General features: G+C 44.0%; 1 protein-coding gene across 1 annotated transcript in view; it reads right to left on the bottom strand.

Annotated features, from left to right (window-relative positions):
• Positions 1-5,065: 5,065 nt before the first annotated feature.
• The window catches only part of LOC141082413 (uncharacterized), a 59,950-nt gene continuing 46,852 nt past the window's right edge, over positions 5,066-18,163 (bottom strand). The window contains exons 2-4 of the mRNA XM_073566353.1: positions 14,051-14,148; positions 13,762-13,852; positions 5,066-6,168 (exon numbers count right to left, since the gene is read on the bottom strand). Coding sequence (XP_073422454.1) covers positions 5,108-6,168; positions 13,762-13,852; positions 14,051-14,148 — 1,250 coding nt within the window. The 3' untranslated portion in view covers positions 5,066-5,107. The remainder of the gene's footprint in view (positions 6,169-13,761; positions 13,853-14,050; positions 14,149-18,163) is intronic.

Raw genomic sequence — 18,163 nt, forward strand, 5'->3', positions numbered from 1 at the left:
TGTGTGTGTGAAGGGAGGAGGGATGAAGCTGCAGAGCTAGCAGCCTGGATTGTCATATCTGCTGGATCTTTCTGGAAAGTTACAACAGAAAACATCATATTTTGTGGACAAAACCCCATACCTCACAGACATTGTACATCACACCTCCTCTGCACTATAATACTGACCGGCCATTTTATTCGTTTTTGTTTTTTTTTGGAAAAAGAAAACTCTGACGTGACCCAATTATTGGGGAGACAATTGAGAAAAGCCTAATTCTTTAGCCTAACAGTAACCCTAACTTTAGCCCAAACACTAACTCTAACTATAGCATTAACTGTAACCTGCCTTATCTGTTTTTCCGTTGACAGATGATGGACCTGAGTGCGGACTTGTTTTTTGTGAGATGAGAATTGGTATTATTTTCCCCTACATAACATTGATTGGTTTCTTTTTATTCGATATTTGGGAGGCAGAATGAACAAACAGTTGAACACCGCACACTACTGGCTCATCCAACAAGGTTTTCTATTAGACTGTGAACTGTCATTGTTTTGGTAAATAAAGTTTTTTACATAAACTGTCCATAAAAATGGCAAGGTAAGTAGAAATGTTCAAAAATATAAAACTCAAGGATATTTTATTAATAAGTAATAATTGTTTTTTATCTTAGTTATCTTAGCAGATGACTGTACCAGGAGATCAGAGGGACAATTTATAAATTTGATGATCTTGAGATCCTACAAGATACAACTGAAGTGAATGGCATTACTCCAGATATATCATCATCCATTCACAGCAAAGATCTGTCATCTGATCCTATGAAACAGGTCCCATCTGATTCATTACCGACTACTAAGGAAAATCAAAGTCACAAAAGAGGCAATAAAAAACAAACTGCTCCTAAAGCAAAGAAGTCATTTTCATGTTCAGAATGTGGGAAATGTTTTAACAAGAAATCACATTTTGTAACACACCAGAGAACTCACACAGGGAAGAAGCATTTTTCCTGTTCAGAATGTGGGAAATGTTTTAACCATAAAGGGAATTTTGTTACTCATCAAAGAACTCACACAGGGGAGAAGCCAGTTTCATGTTCAGAATGTGGGAAATGTTTTAACTGGAAATCAGATTTGGTTAGGCACCATAGAACTCACACAGCAGAGAAGTCTTTTTCATGTTCAGAATGTGGGAAATGTTTTAACCGGAAAGCGCTTCTTGTTAGACATCAGAGCAGTCACATAGAGAAGCCTTTTTCATTTTCTTAATGTGGGAATATTTTACTTGGAAATCAACTGTTAATAAACATCAGCAATGTCACATAGGGGAGAAGCCTTTTTTATGTTCATAGTGTTGGAGTAGTTTTAACCAAAACTGAATCTTTTTAAATTGGTTGTCTCTTGTCATTCCTCATGTTTGCTGATAAAAGGATAAAAATAAACTTTATTAATTCCAAATGTAAAGCTATACCCATAATTCACCCCCTGAGGGTTAGTCAGAAGGTGACTAATAGAAAAAACATGTGCCCCACAGTTCAGTATATATTGTGAGGTGACGTATGCACACTCACTCTCCAAGCCTCTCATTTCTGCGGGCTTCATCGTCCTCCCCAAAGGCGACTCATCAGGAGACTATTTAATATTGACCTATATTCAAGCGAGACTAGACAAATAAACCTAAAATCATGTATCATGTTATCCGAAACAGTCAGAGAACTAGCCACATATTGGCAGATCCCAGTTTATAAGCCCCTCCAGTGTCAGGAATAGATAGTATGTGACAATACCGTATATACCGCTCAGGGAACACTTACCTTTCAGAGATAATTTCCATATTCATACTAAATAATGGCACAGATCTCCCAGACATTATGATTGCACATATCCCTAGTCTTTATAACAATATTGCACTCATTCCCTGACAGACCGCAGCATGGCCATTAGTTAGAAGCTGCTAATGATCTTTGGAGCAGGTAAGTTCTCCCTGAGTGGTACATATTGGGCCGTCTGAAGACTGAGTTTAGTCTAGGGCAGTGATGGCGAACCTTTCTGAGACCGAGTGCCCAAACTGCAACCTAAGATCCAATTATTTATGACGAAGTGCCACAGGGCAATTTTGTGTGATGAAAAATGTGTAGTGGCGTCTCAAGGTCCTGCAGCACTGAAAATGAATGAGAACTACTCAGCAGTGACCATCATAAGCGCTGCACAGGAGAGTCCGCAGCTGCCAACTCTCTTGCCTGTACAGCGCTTGCCGTCCCTAAACCTTGATGATCAATTCTATTATGTAAACTATTCATTGATTTGAAATTTACCTTTGCAGTCTTCTCTTTTGTTCAGCAGGGGGGCTTCAAGCTCATGATTGCTTATCACACACTGACACTGAGCCACTCACACTGCCCTTTCCAGACACAGCAGTTGGGTTGATCTTTAGGGAAAAAAATGCAGATTAGATAGATTTTAGCATGGAATGCAAGCAGATTCTACCCTGAAATATGCCCCATCATTGTCCCCTTCTTGTAGTAATATGCCCCATCATTGTCCACTTCTTGTAGTAATATGCCCCATCATTGTCCACTTCTTGTAGTAATATGCCCTATCATTGTCCCCTTCTTGTAGTAATATGCCCATCATTGTCCCCTTCTTGTAGTAATATGCCCCATCATTGTCCACTTCTTGTAGTAATATGCCCCATCATTGTCCCCTTCTTGTAGTAATATGCCCCATCATTGTCCCCTTCTTGTAGTAATATGCCCCATCATTGTCCACTTCTTGTAGTAATATGCCCCATCATTGTCCACTTCTTGTAGTAATATGCCCCATCATTGTCCCCTTCTTGTAGTAATATGCCCCATCATTGTCCCCTTCTTGTAGTAATATGCCCCATCATTGTCCACTTCTTGTAGTAATATGCCCCATTCTTTTAATAATACTGCAAATAATGCATAAAGGTAATAATAATAAGGGTATTTAGTAAACATAATTTTGATCAAAATAATGTACAAGCCATCCCGCCACGTCACGGCAACCCTTGTGGGACAGTCCCTACTCTAGTATTTAAAACCTCTCTGGTTTTCTCTGGTTAATGGTCATGTGCTAATATGCACTTACATTGTGCATACACATTAACTTACTTTTCTCAGTTCAGATTTGTTTTTTATTCATTTCATTGTGCATTCAGTGCATATATGGGTGTGACCGCCCTCTTTCTGAGCTGGGAAAGCCATCCAGTCTGGCCTAAGCTGTTACTAGTGGTTCAGCAGCTCGACCCTTATTCACATTCACGCCACTTGGCAAGTGAAAAGGTTTTAAATACTAGAGTAGGGACTGTCCCACAAGGGTTGCCGTGACGTGGCAGGATGGCTTGTACATTATTTTGATCAAAAATATGTTTACTAAATACCCTTATTATTATTATTATTACCTTTATGCATTATTTGCAGTATTTTTTACTTTTTAGTTCAGGATATTTGTGTTTTTTGCTTTTTGTATGATCCCCTTCATGTAGAAATGTGCCCCATCCTGATCCCCTTATTGTAGAAATTGCTCATTCAACCACCTCCATCATTTCCTCCTCACCACCCCATCATTGCCCTCTCCATCACACCCATTTTTGCCCTCTCCCCATCACCCGCATCATTGCCTTTTCCTTCACTCCCATCATTGCCTTCTCCCCATCATTACCTTCTCCATCACTCCCATCATTGCCTTCTCCATCACTCCCATCATTGCCATCACCCCATCATTGCCTTCTTCATCACTGCCATCATTGCACTCTCCCCATCACCCGCATCATTGCCTTCTCCATCAATCCCATCATTGCCTTCTCCATCACTCCCATCATTGCCCTCTCCCCATCATTGCCTTCTCCATCACTCCCATCATTGCCATCACACCCATCATTGCCTTCTTCATCACTGCCATCATTGCCCTCTCCCCATCATTGCCTTCTCCATCACTCCCATCATTGCCTTCTCCCCATCATTGCCTTCTCCATCACTCCCATCATTGCCCTCTCCCCCATCATTACACACACACACCTCTCCGCGCACTCGCCGGAAGCTTCCTCTCACTAGCACAGCGGCTGCAGAGCTGAATGATGATGTTATCCAGCCGCGTCGCTGACTGCCATGTGAGGCAGGAAGCTGCAGCTCTGGAGCGAGGACACTTGTAGATGAGGTGATACCACGTGCCAGCAGAGAGGGCTCTGCATGCCATAGGTTCGCCATCACTGGTCTAGGACAATTTGCCTGCACTACTAATTAACAGCTGTTACAATCCCAAACTAGGGCAGTCCCTATAGGAGAAAAACACAAGAATTATACTGTATTTTCACATACTATCTATTCCTGACACTGGAGTGGCTTATAAACTTACACAGTATATAGTTTGAGGTCTGGGATCTGCCGATATGTGGCTAGTTTTCTGACTGTTTCAGATAACATGATGCATGATTTTAGTTTTTATTTTGTCTAGTCTGGCGTGGATATAGGTCAATATTAAATAGTCTCCTGATGAGTCGTAGAAATGAGAGGCTTGGAGAGTGAGTGTGTATACATCTCCTCACCCTATATACTGAGATGTGGGATATATGTTTTTTCTATTAGTCACCTATTGACTAACCTTCAGGGGGTGAATTAGGAATATAGTTTTACTTTTGGAAGTAATAAAGTTTATTTTTTTCCTTTTGTCAACAAACATGAGGAATGACAAGAGACAACCTATTTAAGAAGATTCAATTTTGATTAAAACTATTCCAACATTATAAAAAAACCTTCTCCCCTATGTGATGCCTCTGATGTTTATTAACAGTTGATTTCCAACTAAAATATTATCCACATTAAGAAAATGAAAAAAGCTTCTCCCCTGTGTGACTTGATGTCAAAGAAGAAGTGATCTCCGGTTAAAACATTTCCCACATTCTGAACAGGAAAAAGTCTTCTCCCCTATGTGGGTTCTTTGAATCAAGATTGATTTTTCCATTTAAAACATTTCCCACATTCTGAGCAAGAATATGGCTTCTCTGCTGTATGAATTCTCTCACATGTAACAAGATTTGAATTCTGAGTAAAACATTTCTCACATTCTGAACATCAAAAAGACTTCTCTCCTGTGTGAGTTCTTTGGTGTTAATCAAGATTCCCTTTCTGGTTAAAACATTTCCCACATTCTGAGCATGAAAAAGGCTTCTCTCCTTTGTGAGTTTTTTGGTGTTTAACAAGATTCCCGTTATGGTTAAAACATTTTCCACATTCTGAACATAAAAAAGGCTTCTCCCCTGTGTGAGTTTTTTGGTGTTTAACAAGATTCCCGTTATGGTTAAAACATTTTCCACATTCTGAACAGGAAAAAGGCTTCTCTCCTGTGTGAGTTAATTGGTGTGTAACAAAATGTGATTTGGTGTTAAAAGATTTCCCACATTCTGAACATGAAAAAAGCTTCTCTCCTGTGTGAATTCTCTGGTGGGTAACAAGATTCCCTTTATGGTTAAAACATTTTCCACATTCTGAACATAAAAAAGGCTTCTCCCCTGTGTGAGTTTTTTGGTGTTTAACAAGATTCCCGTTATGGTTAAAACATTTTCCACATTCTGAACAGGAAAAAGGCTTCTCTCCTGTGTGAGTTAATTGGTGTGTAACAAAATGTGATTTGGTGTTAAAAGATTTCCCACATTCTGAACATGAAAAAGGCTTCTCCCCTGTGTGAGTTCTATGGTGATTAACCAATTGTGATTTTGAGTTGAAACATTTCCCACATTCTGAACAGTAAAAAGGCTTCTCCCCTGTGTGAGTTCTATGGTGATTAACCAATTGTGATTTCCAGTTAAAACATTTTCCACATTCAGAACATGAAAAAGGCTTCTCCCCTGTGTGAGTTCTTTGGTGTGTAACAAAATGTGATTTCTTGTTAAAACATTTCCCACATTCTGAACATGAAAATGACTTCTTTGCTTTAGGAGCAGTTTGTTTTTTAATGCCTCTTTTGTGACTTTGATTTTCCTTAGTAGTCAGTAATGAATCAGAAGATGGGACCTGTTTCATAGGATCAGATGACAGATCTTTTCTGTGAATGGATGATGATATATCTGGAGTAATAGCAATCACTTCAGTTGTTCGTTGTAGGATTTCAAGATCATCAGATTTAAAAATTGAAGATGTCAGCTGTCCCTCTGATCTCCTGGTACAGTCATCTGCTAAGATAAGAAAAAATTTTTTTTATAAAATATCCTTGAGTTTTATATTTTTGGCAAGCTATGTAAAAAACTTTAATTATTTACCAAGACAATGACAGTTCACCGTCTAATAGAAAACCTTGTTGGATGAACCAGTAGTGTGCGGTGTTCAACTGTTGGTTCATTCTGCCTCCCAAATATCGAATAAAAAGAAACCAATCAATGTTATGTAGGTGAAAATAATACCAATTCTCATCTCACAAAAACAAGTCCCCACTCAGGTCCATCATCTGCCAATGGAAAAACAGAGGTTCCCGCACTATTAGTGGCTCAAAGGCTGTTGAAAAGCAACAGGGTTTCTATAAACCAATCCAGCAAAATCCGCTCTCACTTTGGAGTCTTGCAGTGTGCGCAAACAACATTTAGGATCCCTGTATTTAGCAATATTATAGTGAGAAGAATCCACTTAATTTGTGGTGTGTGTCTCCTGGAGCACAATCTGGGCACTATGTGCTGGGTAAGAAAATGGCAAATGTGTAATTTTCACTCTCCAACATCCACTGCGTGTTAATTTACGGAAAGTTGCTGTGGAGTCAAAATATTCACTCCTCCTACACATGTGGTCAAAATTGCTGGTACCCCTCATTTACTGACAGAAAAACCCACAATGGTCACAGAAATAACTTGAATCTGACAAAAGTAATAATAAATCAAAAATCTATGAAAATGAACAAATGAAAGTCAGACATTGCTTTCCAACCATGATTCCACAGAATTTCAAAAAAAAAATAAAACTAATGAAATAGGCCTGGACAGAAACTATGGTACCCTTAACGTACCCGCTTCATGACCTCCAACGGTTGATAGACATCGGCGCTAGCAGGGCTTTGTGCAATGCCAATGTTTGTCTACGGTCAGCGGTTTTATGCTCATCGGGACCCCCACATACCATATAACGAGGGGATTCCACCACACAACGCTTGCTGTGACCCCGTGCGCATCGAGACCTGATTGGTTCAGGTCCTGATGACGTCAGCCTCACACCAGCCAATGAGACAAATCACTAGGAGAGTTTGTTGTAGCAGCGAACTTTCCCGGGCGATCTGCCTCATAAAAACATTGTTTCTCCTCAGATCTCCTGTCAGTGAGAGATTAGAGGAGAAACAGTGTTACAAGAGCTGCTGCCAACAGCTGTGTCAGTCAGTGATTGTGCTATAAAGTAAAAAAACAGATAAGGCAGGTTAGGGTTAGTGCTATAGTTAGGGTTAGTGTTGGGGCTAAAGTCAGGGTTAATTTTAAGGTTTATTCTAAAGTTAGAGGTAGGCTAAAGAATTAGGCTTTTCTCAATTGTCTCCCCAATAATTTGGTCACGTCATAGTTTTCTATTTATGGAAAAAATAAAAATGAATGAAATGGCCCGTCAGTACTATAGTGCAGAGGAGGCTTATACACTTTTATGTTCTGACAGTGAAGAAAGTGCAGTGTCAGATGATGATGTGGATATCGAGGGCTTTAGTAGCAGCGACAGTGATAGCTCAGAAATGAGCAGTGATTCTGGTCCATCCTCACACACAAGGACCAGTACAACAAGAAGGACAAATAGCGCTTCTGGAGAAATGTCTCCAACTCAGGGAACAATGCCCAGTACTAGCGCTGTCCCTAGTGCTCGAGAATTGGCGCACACCGATGTCCAAGGGGCTTTGCCTCTTGATGTAGCATTTCCCAGATGGGAGGCTTCGGATTCGGCTACTCCATTCATCCCTAATTTTAATGCCATTCCTGGTATAAATGTGGAGGTGGAAAATTTTGGAACAATTATTTTTTTAATTTCTTTCTGACAGATAGCTAGAGCATATTGTCCTACAAATTTATATGTGTCCCAATTCATCAGCCAGAATCCACGATCCTATTATGCTAGGTCAAATTTATGGACAAACTAATGTCCTAGAAATTAAAACATTTTTAGGACTGACATTCGCTATGGGGCTTTTTAAAAAACGAGCATTCGGTCCTATTGGTCCAACCGCCCTGTTCAAGCCACCCCTATGTTTTCTGCCATTCTTCCTAGGACCTGTTATGAAATGCTCATGAGATTTTGGCATTTTAACGACAATAGTCAATGCCTGCCCAGAAATGCCCCAGAACATGACTGACTATTCAAAATCAGACCCATCATCGAAGACTTGACAGAAAAGTTCTTAAAGCTCTACACCCCAACAGAAAACATTTCCATTGATGAGTCCCTTGTAAAATTCAAAGGAAGTCTGCACCTCAAGCAATTTATTCCTTCTAAGAGGGCAAGGTTCGGAATAAAGCTCTATAAAATGTGCGAGAGTTCAACCATATGCACATCAGCATTTCACATTTAAGAGGGGAAAGATAGCCAACTACACCCACCAGGATGCCCTACTTATCTGGGGACATCTGGAAAAAAGGTTTGGGAGCTGATAACTCAATTTTTACAAAAAGGCTCCAATCTGTATGTTGACAACTACTACACCAGCATACCTCTAGTTGAACATAACATAGGGGCTTGTGGGACCATTCGCAAAAACCATCAGGGGTTTCCACAATCATTGGTCAGCAAAAAGTTCCGAAAGGGGCAGTCAGGGGCTTTACACAATGGAGAGCTGCTTGCCCTTAATATTAAGGATAAATAAAATATTTTTATCCTGAGCTCGATCCACACAGATGCCACAAGGGCCACTGCAGACCAACAGGGATCCACTACTCCAAAACCTGTTTTTATTCATTGACTACAACAAATATATGGGGGTGTGGACCTTGCAGATCAGGTTCTACAACCATACCAGGTATCAAGAAAATCATAGATCTGGTATAAAAAGTTAGTCATGTATTTGTTTCAGGTGGCCACATATAATTCTTTTACGTTATACAAAAAAGCCGGAAATGCAGATACTTTCCTTGATTATCAGGAAAAGGTCACTGAAAATCTTGTTTTTGAAAATTTTGTCCCCGCCAATCCTTTAGAATGTGAAGATGTGAGAAGACTCACTGAGCGACATTTTATTGCACTCATCCCAGCAACTGAAACAAGAAAGAACCCCAGAGAAGATGTCGTGTATGTTCCTAGAGAGGAATGAGGCATGATCCCCGCTATTATTACCCACAAGGCCCATCACTGCCAGCCTTATGCCTCCATGACGGCTTTACAATCTTCCACACAGAACCACGTTTTTGAACTGTTTTGACATTCAAGCATTTGGATTATTTAGTGACAGACACATATGAGTAGAGCTGACTTAACAATTTCCGGGGGTAGGTGGGGGAGGTCTCCAGAGACACAAGCTGGGCACAATATATTGGGCACTACAATGACATTTTTGCTGTGAAACTTCTACTATGAGTTTCTGGAAATCATCCATGTAGTGAAAATGGTCACTATATCCATAGATGAATTCCCAGAGGGGTGTCATTTCCAAAATGGGGTCACTTCAGGGGGGATTCTGTTGTTCTGGCACTTAGCGGCTCTCCAAAGTGCATTAACAGCAGAATCCCCCCTGAAGTGACCCCATTTTGGAAATGACACCCTTCTGGGAATTGGAAACGACCCCCCTCTGTGAATTCATCTCTGGGTGTAGTGACCATTTACCTATCTATATATTTTCCAATGTAAAATATGGGGTTAAAACAACATTTTAGTGGTAAAAATGTAATTATTTTTCTTCACCGCCCAATGGTATAATTTCCTATGGAACAGCTGTGGTGTCAGTATGCTCACTGCACCACTAGAAGAATTCATTCAGGGAAGTATTTGGTAAAATGCAGTCACTTTTGGGGGCTTATGCTTATCTGGCATCTCAGGGGCTCTGACAATGTGACATGTCACCCACAAACAATTCCAGCAAAATCTGCTCTCCAATATGGCACTCCTTCCCTTCTGAGCTCTGCCATGCGCCCAAACAGTGGTTTACCCCCACATATGGGGTGTCAGAATACTCAGGGCAAATTGCACAACAACTTTTGCGGTCCAATTTCTCCTGTTACCCTTTGGATAAAAAATGGAGGGCGAAAAGATCTTTTTTTTTTTTTTAAAAAATATGATTTTTTATTTTCACGTTTCTACGTAATTAACTTCTGTGATGCACTTGGGGGTTCAAAGAGCTCACCACACATCTAGATAAGCTCCTTGGGGGTCTAGTTTAAAAAATGGAGTCACGTGTTGGGGGTTTTCACTGTTTAAACACGTCTGGGGCTCTGACAATTTGACATGTCACCTACAAACAATTCCAGCAAAATCTGCTCTCCAATATGGCGCTTCTTCCCTTCCAAGCATTGCCATGCGCCCAAACAGTAGTATTCTCCCACAAGTGGGGTATAGGCGATCTCAGGAGAAATTACACAACAAATTGTATGGAGCAATTTCTCCTGTTACCCTTATCAAAATGCAAAATATGGGGCAAAAAATGAATTATTTGTGAAAAATGTTATTTTTTTTATTTCGACGACTCTAAGTTATAAACTTCTGTGAAGCACCTGTGGATTCAAGGTGCTCAATACACATCTGGATAAGTTCCCTAAAGCTGTCTAGTCTCCAAAATGGTGTCACTTATTGGGGGTTTCCACTGTTTAGGCAGATCAGGGGCTCTCCAAACGCGACATGGCAACCGCTAATTATTACAGCATATTTTACATTCAAAAAATCAAATGGCGTGCCTTCCCTTCCGAGCCCTGCCGTGTGCCCAAACAGTAGATTTCCCCGAAATATGGGGTATAGGCATGCTCAGGAGAAATTGCAAAACAAAATGTATAGTCCATTTTCTCCTATTACCCTTACGAAAGTAAAAAAAAATTAGGTCTAAAGGAAAATTTTTGTGATGGTGGGATCTGACACTGATGTTCCTTGAGCTTGAAGTTCACCTTTTGTTTAGAAGTTTTTCTGGGCTCTTTTGTTACCATTCATATTATTCATCTCTTTGATGTGCCATGAATTTTCCTCCTGCGGCCACGTCCAGGGAGGTTGGCTACAGTCCCATGGAGCTTAAATTTCGGAATAATATGTGCAGCTGTAGTCACAGGAACATGAAGCTGCTTGGAGATGGTCTTATAACTTTTACCTGTAACATGTTTGTCTATAATTTTCTTTCTAATCTCCTGAGACAACTCTTTCCTTCACTTCCTCTGGTCCATGTTGAGTGTGATACACACCATGTCACCACACAGCACAGTGAGTATCTGTAGCCTCTATACAGGCCACTCACTGATTCCAGGATTGTAGACACCTGTGATGATAATTAGTGGACACACCGGGATTTATCATGTCCCTTTTGTCACATTATTTTCAGGGGTTCCATCGTTTCTGTCCTGGCCTATTTCATGAGTTTCATTTTTTTTTAAATTCTGTGGAAGCATGGTGGAAAAGCAATGTCTGACTTTCATTTGTTCATTTTCATAGATTTTTTATTCATTATTACTTTTGTCAGATTCAAGTTATTTCTGTGACCATTGTGGGTTTTTCTGTCATTAAACGAGGGGTACCAACAATTTTGACCACGTGTGTATAGATTATAACCATCAGTGAATTAGTTTATAACATGGAATCACTTTATGGGGATTTCTACTATTCTGTTTTTCTGTCATTTAGTTATATTAGGGCTTCTGCATATGGTGTGTCCAATCTCATCTGGGATCTGTTCCTGCTGTCCAGCTGGAGTAATCTGCTCCCTACTTCAGCCAATTGGAAAGTACCACACCCTACTAAAGCGCAAAGCACATGGCCGGAATCTGCCAGATACAGCGCTGTTCCCCTCTGGTTCAGTCCTCTGTGCTCAGCTTGCGGCTTGTGTATTTGTTTCCTGCTGTGACCGTGGCCCGTTTAGGGTGGTTTCACATTAGCGCTTTTTAAGCGCACGCACGGCCGGGGGTAGCTCCGCCCCCGAGCCGGCTCTCTGCCCGGCGTGCCCGCCCCTTGCTTGTAGCGCCGCCTCCTAGCGCACAGCGGCGCCTGCGATCGGCGCACCCTATCTTTAGCATAGGGTGCGCAGATCGTGCGCAGGCCGTGCGCTAGTTGCGCTTTGACATGCGCTGCGCACTTTTGACGGTGCGCCGTGCGCGCCAAAATCAAACTTTTCGGATTTTGGCGCGCACGGCGCACCGTCAAAAGTGCGCAGCGCAGGTCAAAGCGCAACTAGCGCACGGCCTGCGCACGATCTGCGCACCCTATGCTAAAGATAGGGTGCGCCGATCGCAGGCGCCGCTGTGCGCTAGGAGGCGGCGCTACAAGCAAGGGGCGGGCACGCCGGGCAGAGAGCCGGCTCGGGGGCGGAGCTACCCCCGGCCTTGCGTGCGCTTAAAAAGCGCTAATGTGAAACCACCCTTACTGACTACTCTTGTGTCTTCTGATTCTGTATTCTGTCCTTCTGGTTCTGACCCAGCTACCTGACTATTCTTCTTGGCATCTAACACCACAGAATAGCAGGTAACACCATGGTCCCAGTGTAAGGTCAGATTCCATGTGAGGGTGTTAAAGGGCGATGAGCAAGGCAATCCTTGGGATATGGAAAGCAGAGAAGATAGTGACAACCAGCAAAGTAAGAGATAGAGGTTACTGGACAGGCACCGCTGGTGACATTTTGCTGGATGTAATTTTTTTTCTAAGCCTCACAATAGCCACAATATTATAGGCATTATCACGAATAATATCAATGCTATTATATGCATTATGTAATAATGGGGGCAGGTCAGTGAGGGATCAGCAACCTGTCATAAGCCAATACAGAGGAATATGTAATCAGCACACCTCATAAAGCTCCGCCCACAGCCCCGCCCACAGCCCCACCCCAGATCACGAGAATCTCATTAATTGAAAACTACAAATACAGATTACACAACAGTAAACCAGAGTTGCCCTCATTTATGGTGGACCATTGGAGCTACTATGGATCCGGAGCAGAAGATTAGAGAAAATAATATTGCTCCCCATTTCAGGAGAGATTTTGCAGTAATCTGAATTCCTTAGGATCAAAAACAATGTAATTTATGACGTGGAGTGACTCCATGACACCAGGACTGGAGCCAACACATCTCCTGCAGGCGGGAATAAATGTATATTACAGCCACCAGCCACGCACAGCTTAGAGCGGAGAGTTGTGAAATACTCGCCAGGATTGGAGTACTGCGAGTACCAAATCCTAACGAGTATACTCGCTCATCCCTAGGAACCATGAGACATTCAGCAGCACAGAAGGGAGAGAACGGAGATTCATCCGATAAGATCTCAGGGATCTAGGAAGCCAACAGCATCATTACCCTCCGCTTTCTCTTACAGGCCCATCATAATTTTTTTTTCAAGTGATTTTCTATCTTGTCAGCACATTCTACGTACGCTGTCATTTGGCTTTATAGTTACAGATCTGGGCAGGTAACGGTCAGCATTTTGAGGTGGATGGATCCTCCAGGTTCTAAGTTCTATAGAAAAGGGCTTTCAATGCCTAAAGAAATTTGAACAGTTTTGGGTGGAGGAGAATGTTGTGGTCTAGAGGCAAAATGGTGATCATGGTAATACGGCCGGACTACACCACCGATAAAGCAGCCACAGCCGGTGACTGAGAGGAATCTGTGACTTCTCTGCATTCAGTGGTTACTACTCACCTGGGTAGTCATATGTGGGAATCTCCTCTTTACACCACTCATCACTCCTCACATATGTCTCTGTAGTATTAATATGGGTCAGATCTTCACCCTGAAACAAATATTGTAAAAGTCACAGACAGATGGAGAAGTCCCATCTATGATCAGCTCTAATCCTGCCATCTCCACCGTTCTCATTACACAAGTATAAAACATATAATACTGGTGGATAAAACAAGACTGAGCACAAGACCTTCACAGCCGTCTACACATCATAGGGGAGATCTCCTGACACCTTCTCTCCATCTACCTGATGATCCTGAGGAGCACTGGGATCTTCTTGGTTACAGTCCTGTAGAAGAAGAGGACGGGGACATCTCTCTGGTGTTGTCCTCTTACTGGATAGATCTGGAGGAAACACATACAGGGACTGAATTCATTCTCTACATACAGATAATTATAGGCCGTGTGTATTTAGTCCTGTCTATTACCTGGTGATGTGAGGGGCTGGGGAACCTCCATTATGACGTTCTTGTACAGATCTCTGTGTCTTTCTAAATACTCCCACTCCTCCATGGAGAAATAGACAGCGACATCCTGACACCTTATAGGAACCTGACACATACAATGATACCGTCATCCCCCCATCCCTTCATAGTGTTACTGTATAATGTCCCAGCAGTGTCACCTCTCCAGTCAGCAGCTCCATCATCTTGTAGATGAGTTCTAGGATCTTCTGCTCATTGATGTCCTCATGGGTCAGGGGGTGAGGTGGAGGCCCCGTGATTGGGCTCAGGGGTCTTCCCCATCCCTCAGACACAGGGTCCTGACAGCGATCACTAGAGGTCTTCTTCACCACTGTGTAATCCTGGTTATGGAGAGACACATTAATAAATCTCACTACAGACATTTCCAGAGTCCTCACCTCTCCAGTTCTGTCCATCTGTTATAATAAATAATAATAAATAAATAATAAATCTTTATTTTTATATAGCGCTAACATATTCCGCAGCGCTTTACAGTTTGCACACATTATCATCACTGTCCCGGGTGGGGCTCACAATCTATATTCCCTATCAGTATGTCTTTGGAGTGCCCGGAGGAAACCCACGCAAACACGGGGAGAACATACAAACTCCTTGCAGATGTTGTCCTTGGTGGGATTCGAACCCAGGACTCCAGCGCTGCAAGGCTGCAGCGCTAACCACTGAGCCACCGTGCTGCCCTATCTGTTATTCCCATAGATAAGAATGATGTAATGTGACATCATCAGAATCTCTCACCTCTCCAGTGAGACGGAAGAGGATCTCTAGGGTGAGGTGTAACATCCTCTCCGCCATCTTGTCTCTGTCCATATCCATCCTTGATGGGTAAATCAGGAAAATTCTCTTCTGTAGAAGATCTTCACTGAGAGGATCCGATATTGTAGAGACCTGAATGAGAAGACGATGATCCGATGTAACATCATAAGAATCCTGTGTAATAATACAATTACTGGAGATAATAAGGGAAACATATGAGGAGATTTATTATCTTACAGGGTTTAGTTTTCTCCCCTGACATCTACTAATAAAACCTATATATTTAGGCCACAGACAACAAGCAGTTTCCTCCTCGGAGTCGGCAGCTGAACACGTTCCTCATAGACTCATCTTCCATAACGCTAATTCTCGTCTCATTACCGACACTGGAATCGGCATTAGCAATACTGCAGGAGATATTCATTACACGCGACATGAGAAATAACTCCTTCATGATGAGGACGACATCTTCATCTTCTACTATGGCTCTAGAGACAGATGTGGCCAGAGTCGGTCACTGCCTCCATCCCCACCGGCCGTCTATATGAAGGTTTCCCGTCTTCCCCGCACTGGAATCTTCTCTCACGTTAGATCTCAGCTCTGAGTCACACACAGAAGTTTGAGGCTTTTCTGGAAGAACAGGACAGGAGAGATCTGAGGCCGATGTCTCCATGTACAGGGTTTCCCCTCGGGATAAGAGGCTTTTCTATCCCTTTCCCCCAATTAGAGGGGACACCTGTGGATATCGGGGTCTTTACCGGCTGCAGTCCTGGGGGGATTTACTCGGTAACGTGGACGTTGGACAAACGTCACCATCAATTCCCATCAGAGTGAAGGAACATCGCTCCTCTATTCAGCTCTATGGATCCAGGATGAAATCCACTGCGGCCTCTGCAAGAAAAGAGCGAAGTCTGGTGAGACCCCCGAGGCCGGAGATTTCTACAGCTGCTCTGTGCGCACAGGACCTGTGATGAGGTCACAGGAGGGGAGGAGTCAGGGGTCACATGATCAGGGGCCTCAGTGTGTGCAGGACTCTGCTGTGCTGGTTGTCATGGTGCTGGATGAGGGGAAGTTTATTTGTGGGGTCAGGAGGGGTTTACAGGGTGGATGTAGCAGAGCCGTGTGTACGAGGTGTACGGAGCGGAGCCGTGTGTGTACGAGGTGTACGGAGCGGAGCCGTGTGTGTACGAGGTGTACGGAGCGGAGCCGTGTGTGTACGAGGTGTACGGAGCGGAGCCGTGTGTGTACAAGGTGTACGGAGCAGAGCCGCGTGTGTACGAGGTGTACGGAGCGGAGCCGTGTGTGTACGAGGTGTACGGAGCGGAGCCGTGTGTGTACGAGGTGTACGGAGCGGAGCCGCGTGTGTACGAGGTGTACGGAGTGGAGCCGTGTGTGTACGAGGTGTACGGAGCAGAGCCGTGTGTGTACGAGGTGTACGGAGCGGAGCCGTGTGTGTACAAGGTGTACGGAGCGGAGCCGCGTGTGTACGAGGTGTACGGAGGGGAGCCGTGTGTGTACGAGGTGTACGGAGCGGAGCCGTGTGTGTACGAGGTGTACGGAGCAGAGCCGCGTGTGTACGAGGTGTACGGAGCGGAGCCGTGTGTGTACGAGGTGTACGGAGCGGAGCCGTGTGTGTACGAGGTGTACGGAGCGGAGCCGCGTGTGTACGAGGTGTACGGAGTGGAGCCGTGTGTGTACGAGGTGTACGGAGCGGAGCCGTGTGTGTACGAGGTGTACGGAGCGGAGCCGTGTGTGTACAAGGTGTATGGAGCGGAGCCATGTTTGTGTGGACCCCTCTGTGTTCTCTGTATACCCCCAGCTTCGGTCGCAGACCCTTCAGTGTGCCCTGTATGCACCCATATTCCCCCATCTTTGGGCGCAGACCCCTGTGTTCAGTGTATACACCTGTATACCCCCAGCTTCAGTCTCAGAGCCCTGTGTTTATGCTGTATACACCCGTATACCCCCAGCTTTGGTTGCAAACCCCTCTGTGTACGCTGTATACACCTGTATACCCCCAGGTTTGGTCGCAGACACCTCTGTGTACGCTGTATACACCCGTATACCCCCAGCTTCGGTTGCAGACCCCTGTGTACACTATATACACCCGTATACTCCCAGCTTTGGTTGCAGACCCCTGTGTACACTGTATACACCCGTATACCCCCAGCTTCAGTCTCAGAGCCCTGTGTTTATGCTGTATACACCCGTATACCCCCAGCTTTGGTTGCAAACCCCTCTGTGTACGCTGTATACACCTGTATACCCCCAGGTTTGGTCGCAGACACCTCTGTGTACGCTGTATACACCCGTATACCCCCAGCTTCGGTTGCAGACCCCTGTGTACACTATATACACCCGTATACTCCCAGCTTTGGTTGCAGACCCCTGTGTACACTGTATACACCCGTATACCCCCAGCTTCAGTCTCAGAGCCCTGTGTTTATGCTGTATACACCCGTATACCCCCAGCTTTGGTTGCAAACCCCTCTGTGTACGCTGTATACACCGTACACCCCCAGATTCGGCCACAGCCCCCTGTGTTCACTGTATGCACCCGTATATATCCCCAGTTTTGGTTGCAGACCCCTGTGTACACTATATACACCCGTATACTCCCAGCTTTGGTTGCAGACCCCTGTGTACACTGTATACACCCGTATACCCCCAGCTTCAGTCTCAGAGCCCTGTGTTTATGCTGTATACACCCGTATACCCCCAGCTTTGGTTGCAAACCCCTCTGTGTACGCTGTATACACCGTACACCCCCAGATTCGGCCACAGCCCCCTGTGTTCACTGTATGCACCTGTATATATCCCCAGTTTTGGTCGCAGACCCCTGTGTATGCTGTATACACCCGTATACCCCCAGGTTCGGTCGCAGACCCCTGTGTACGCTGTATACACCCATATACCCCCAGCTTCCGTCATAGATCCCTCTGTGTATGCTGTATACACCCGTATACCCCCAGCTTTGGTCACAGACCCCCCTGTGTATGCTGTATACACCCGTATACCCCCAGCTTCAGTCATAGACCCTTCTGTGTATGCTGTATACACCCGTATATCCCCAGCTTCGGTCGCAGACCCCTCTGTGTACGCTGCATACACCGTATACCCCC

This window comes from Dendrobates tinctorius, unplaced genomic scaffold (genome assembly GCF_039654945.1).
Source record: "Dendrobates tinctorius isolate UK_male_01 unplaced genomic scaffold, ASM3965494v1 ptg000017l, whole genome shotgun sequence".
NCBI lineage: Eukaryota > Metazoa > Chordata > Amphibia > Anura > Dendrobatidae > Dendrobates > Dendrobates tinctorius.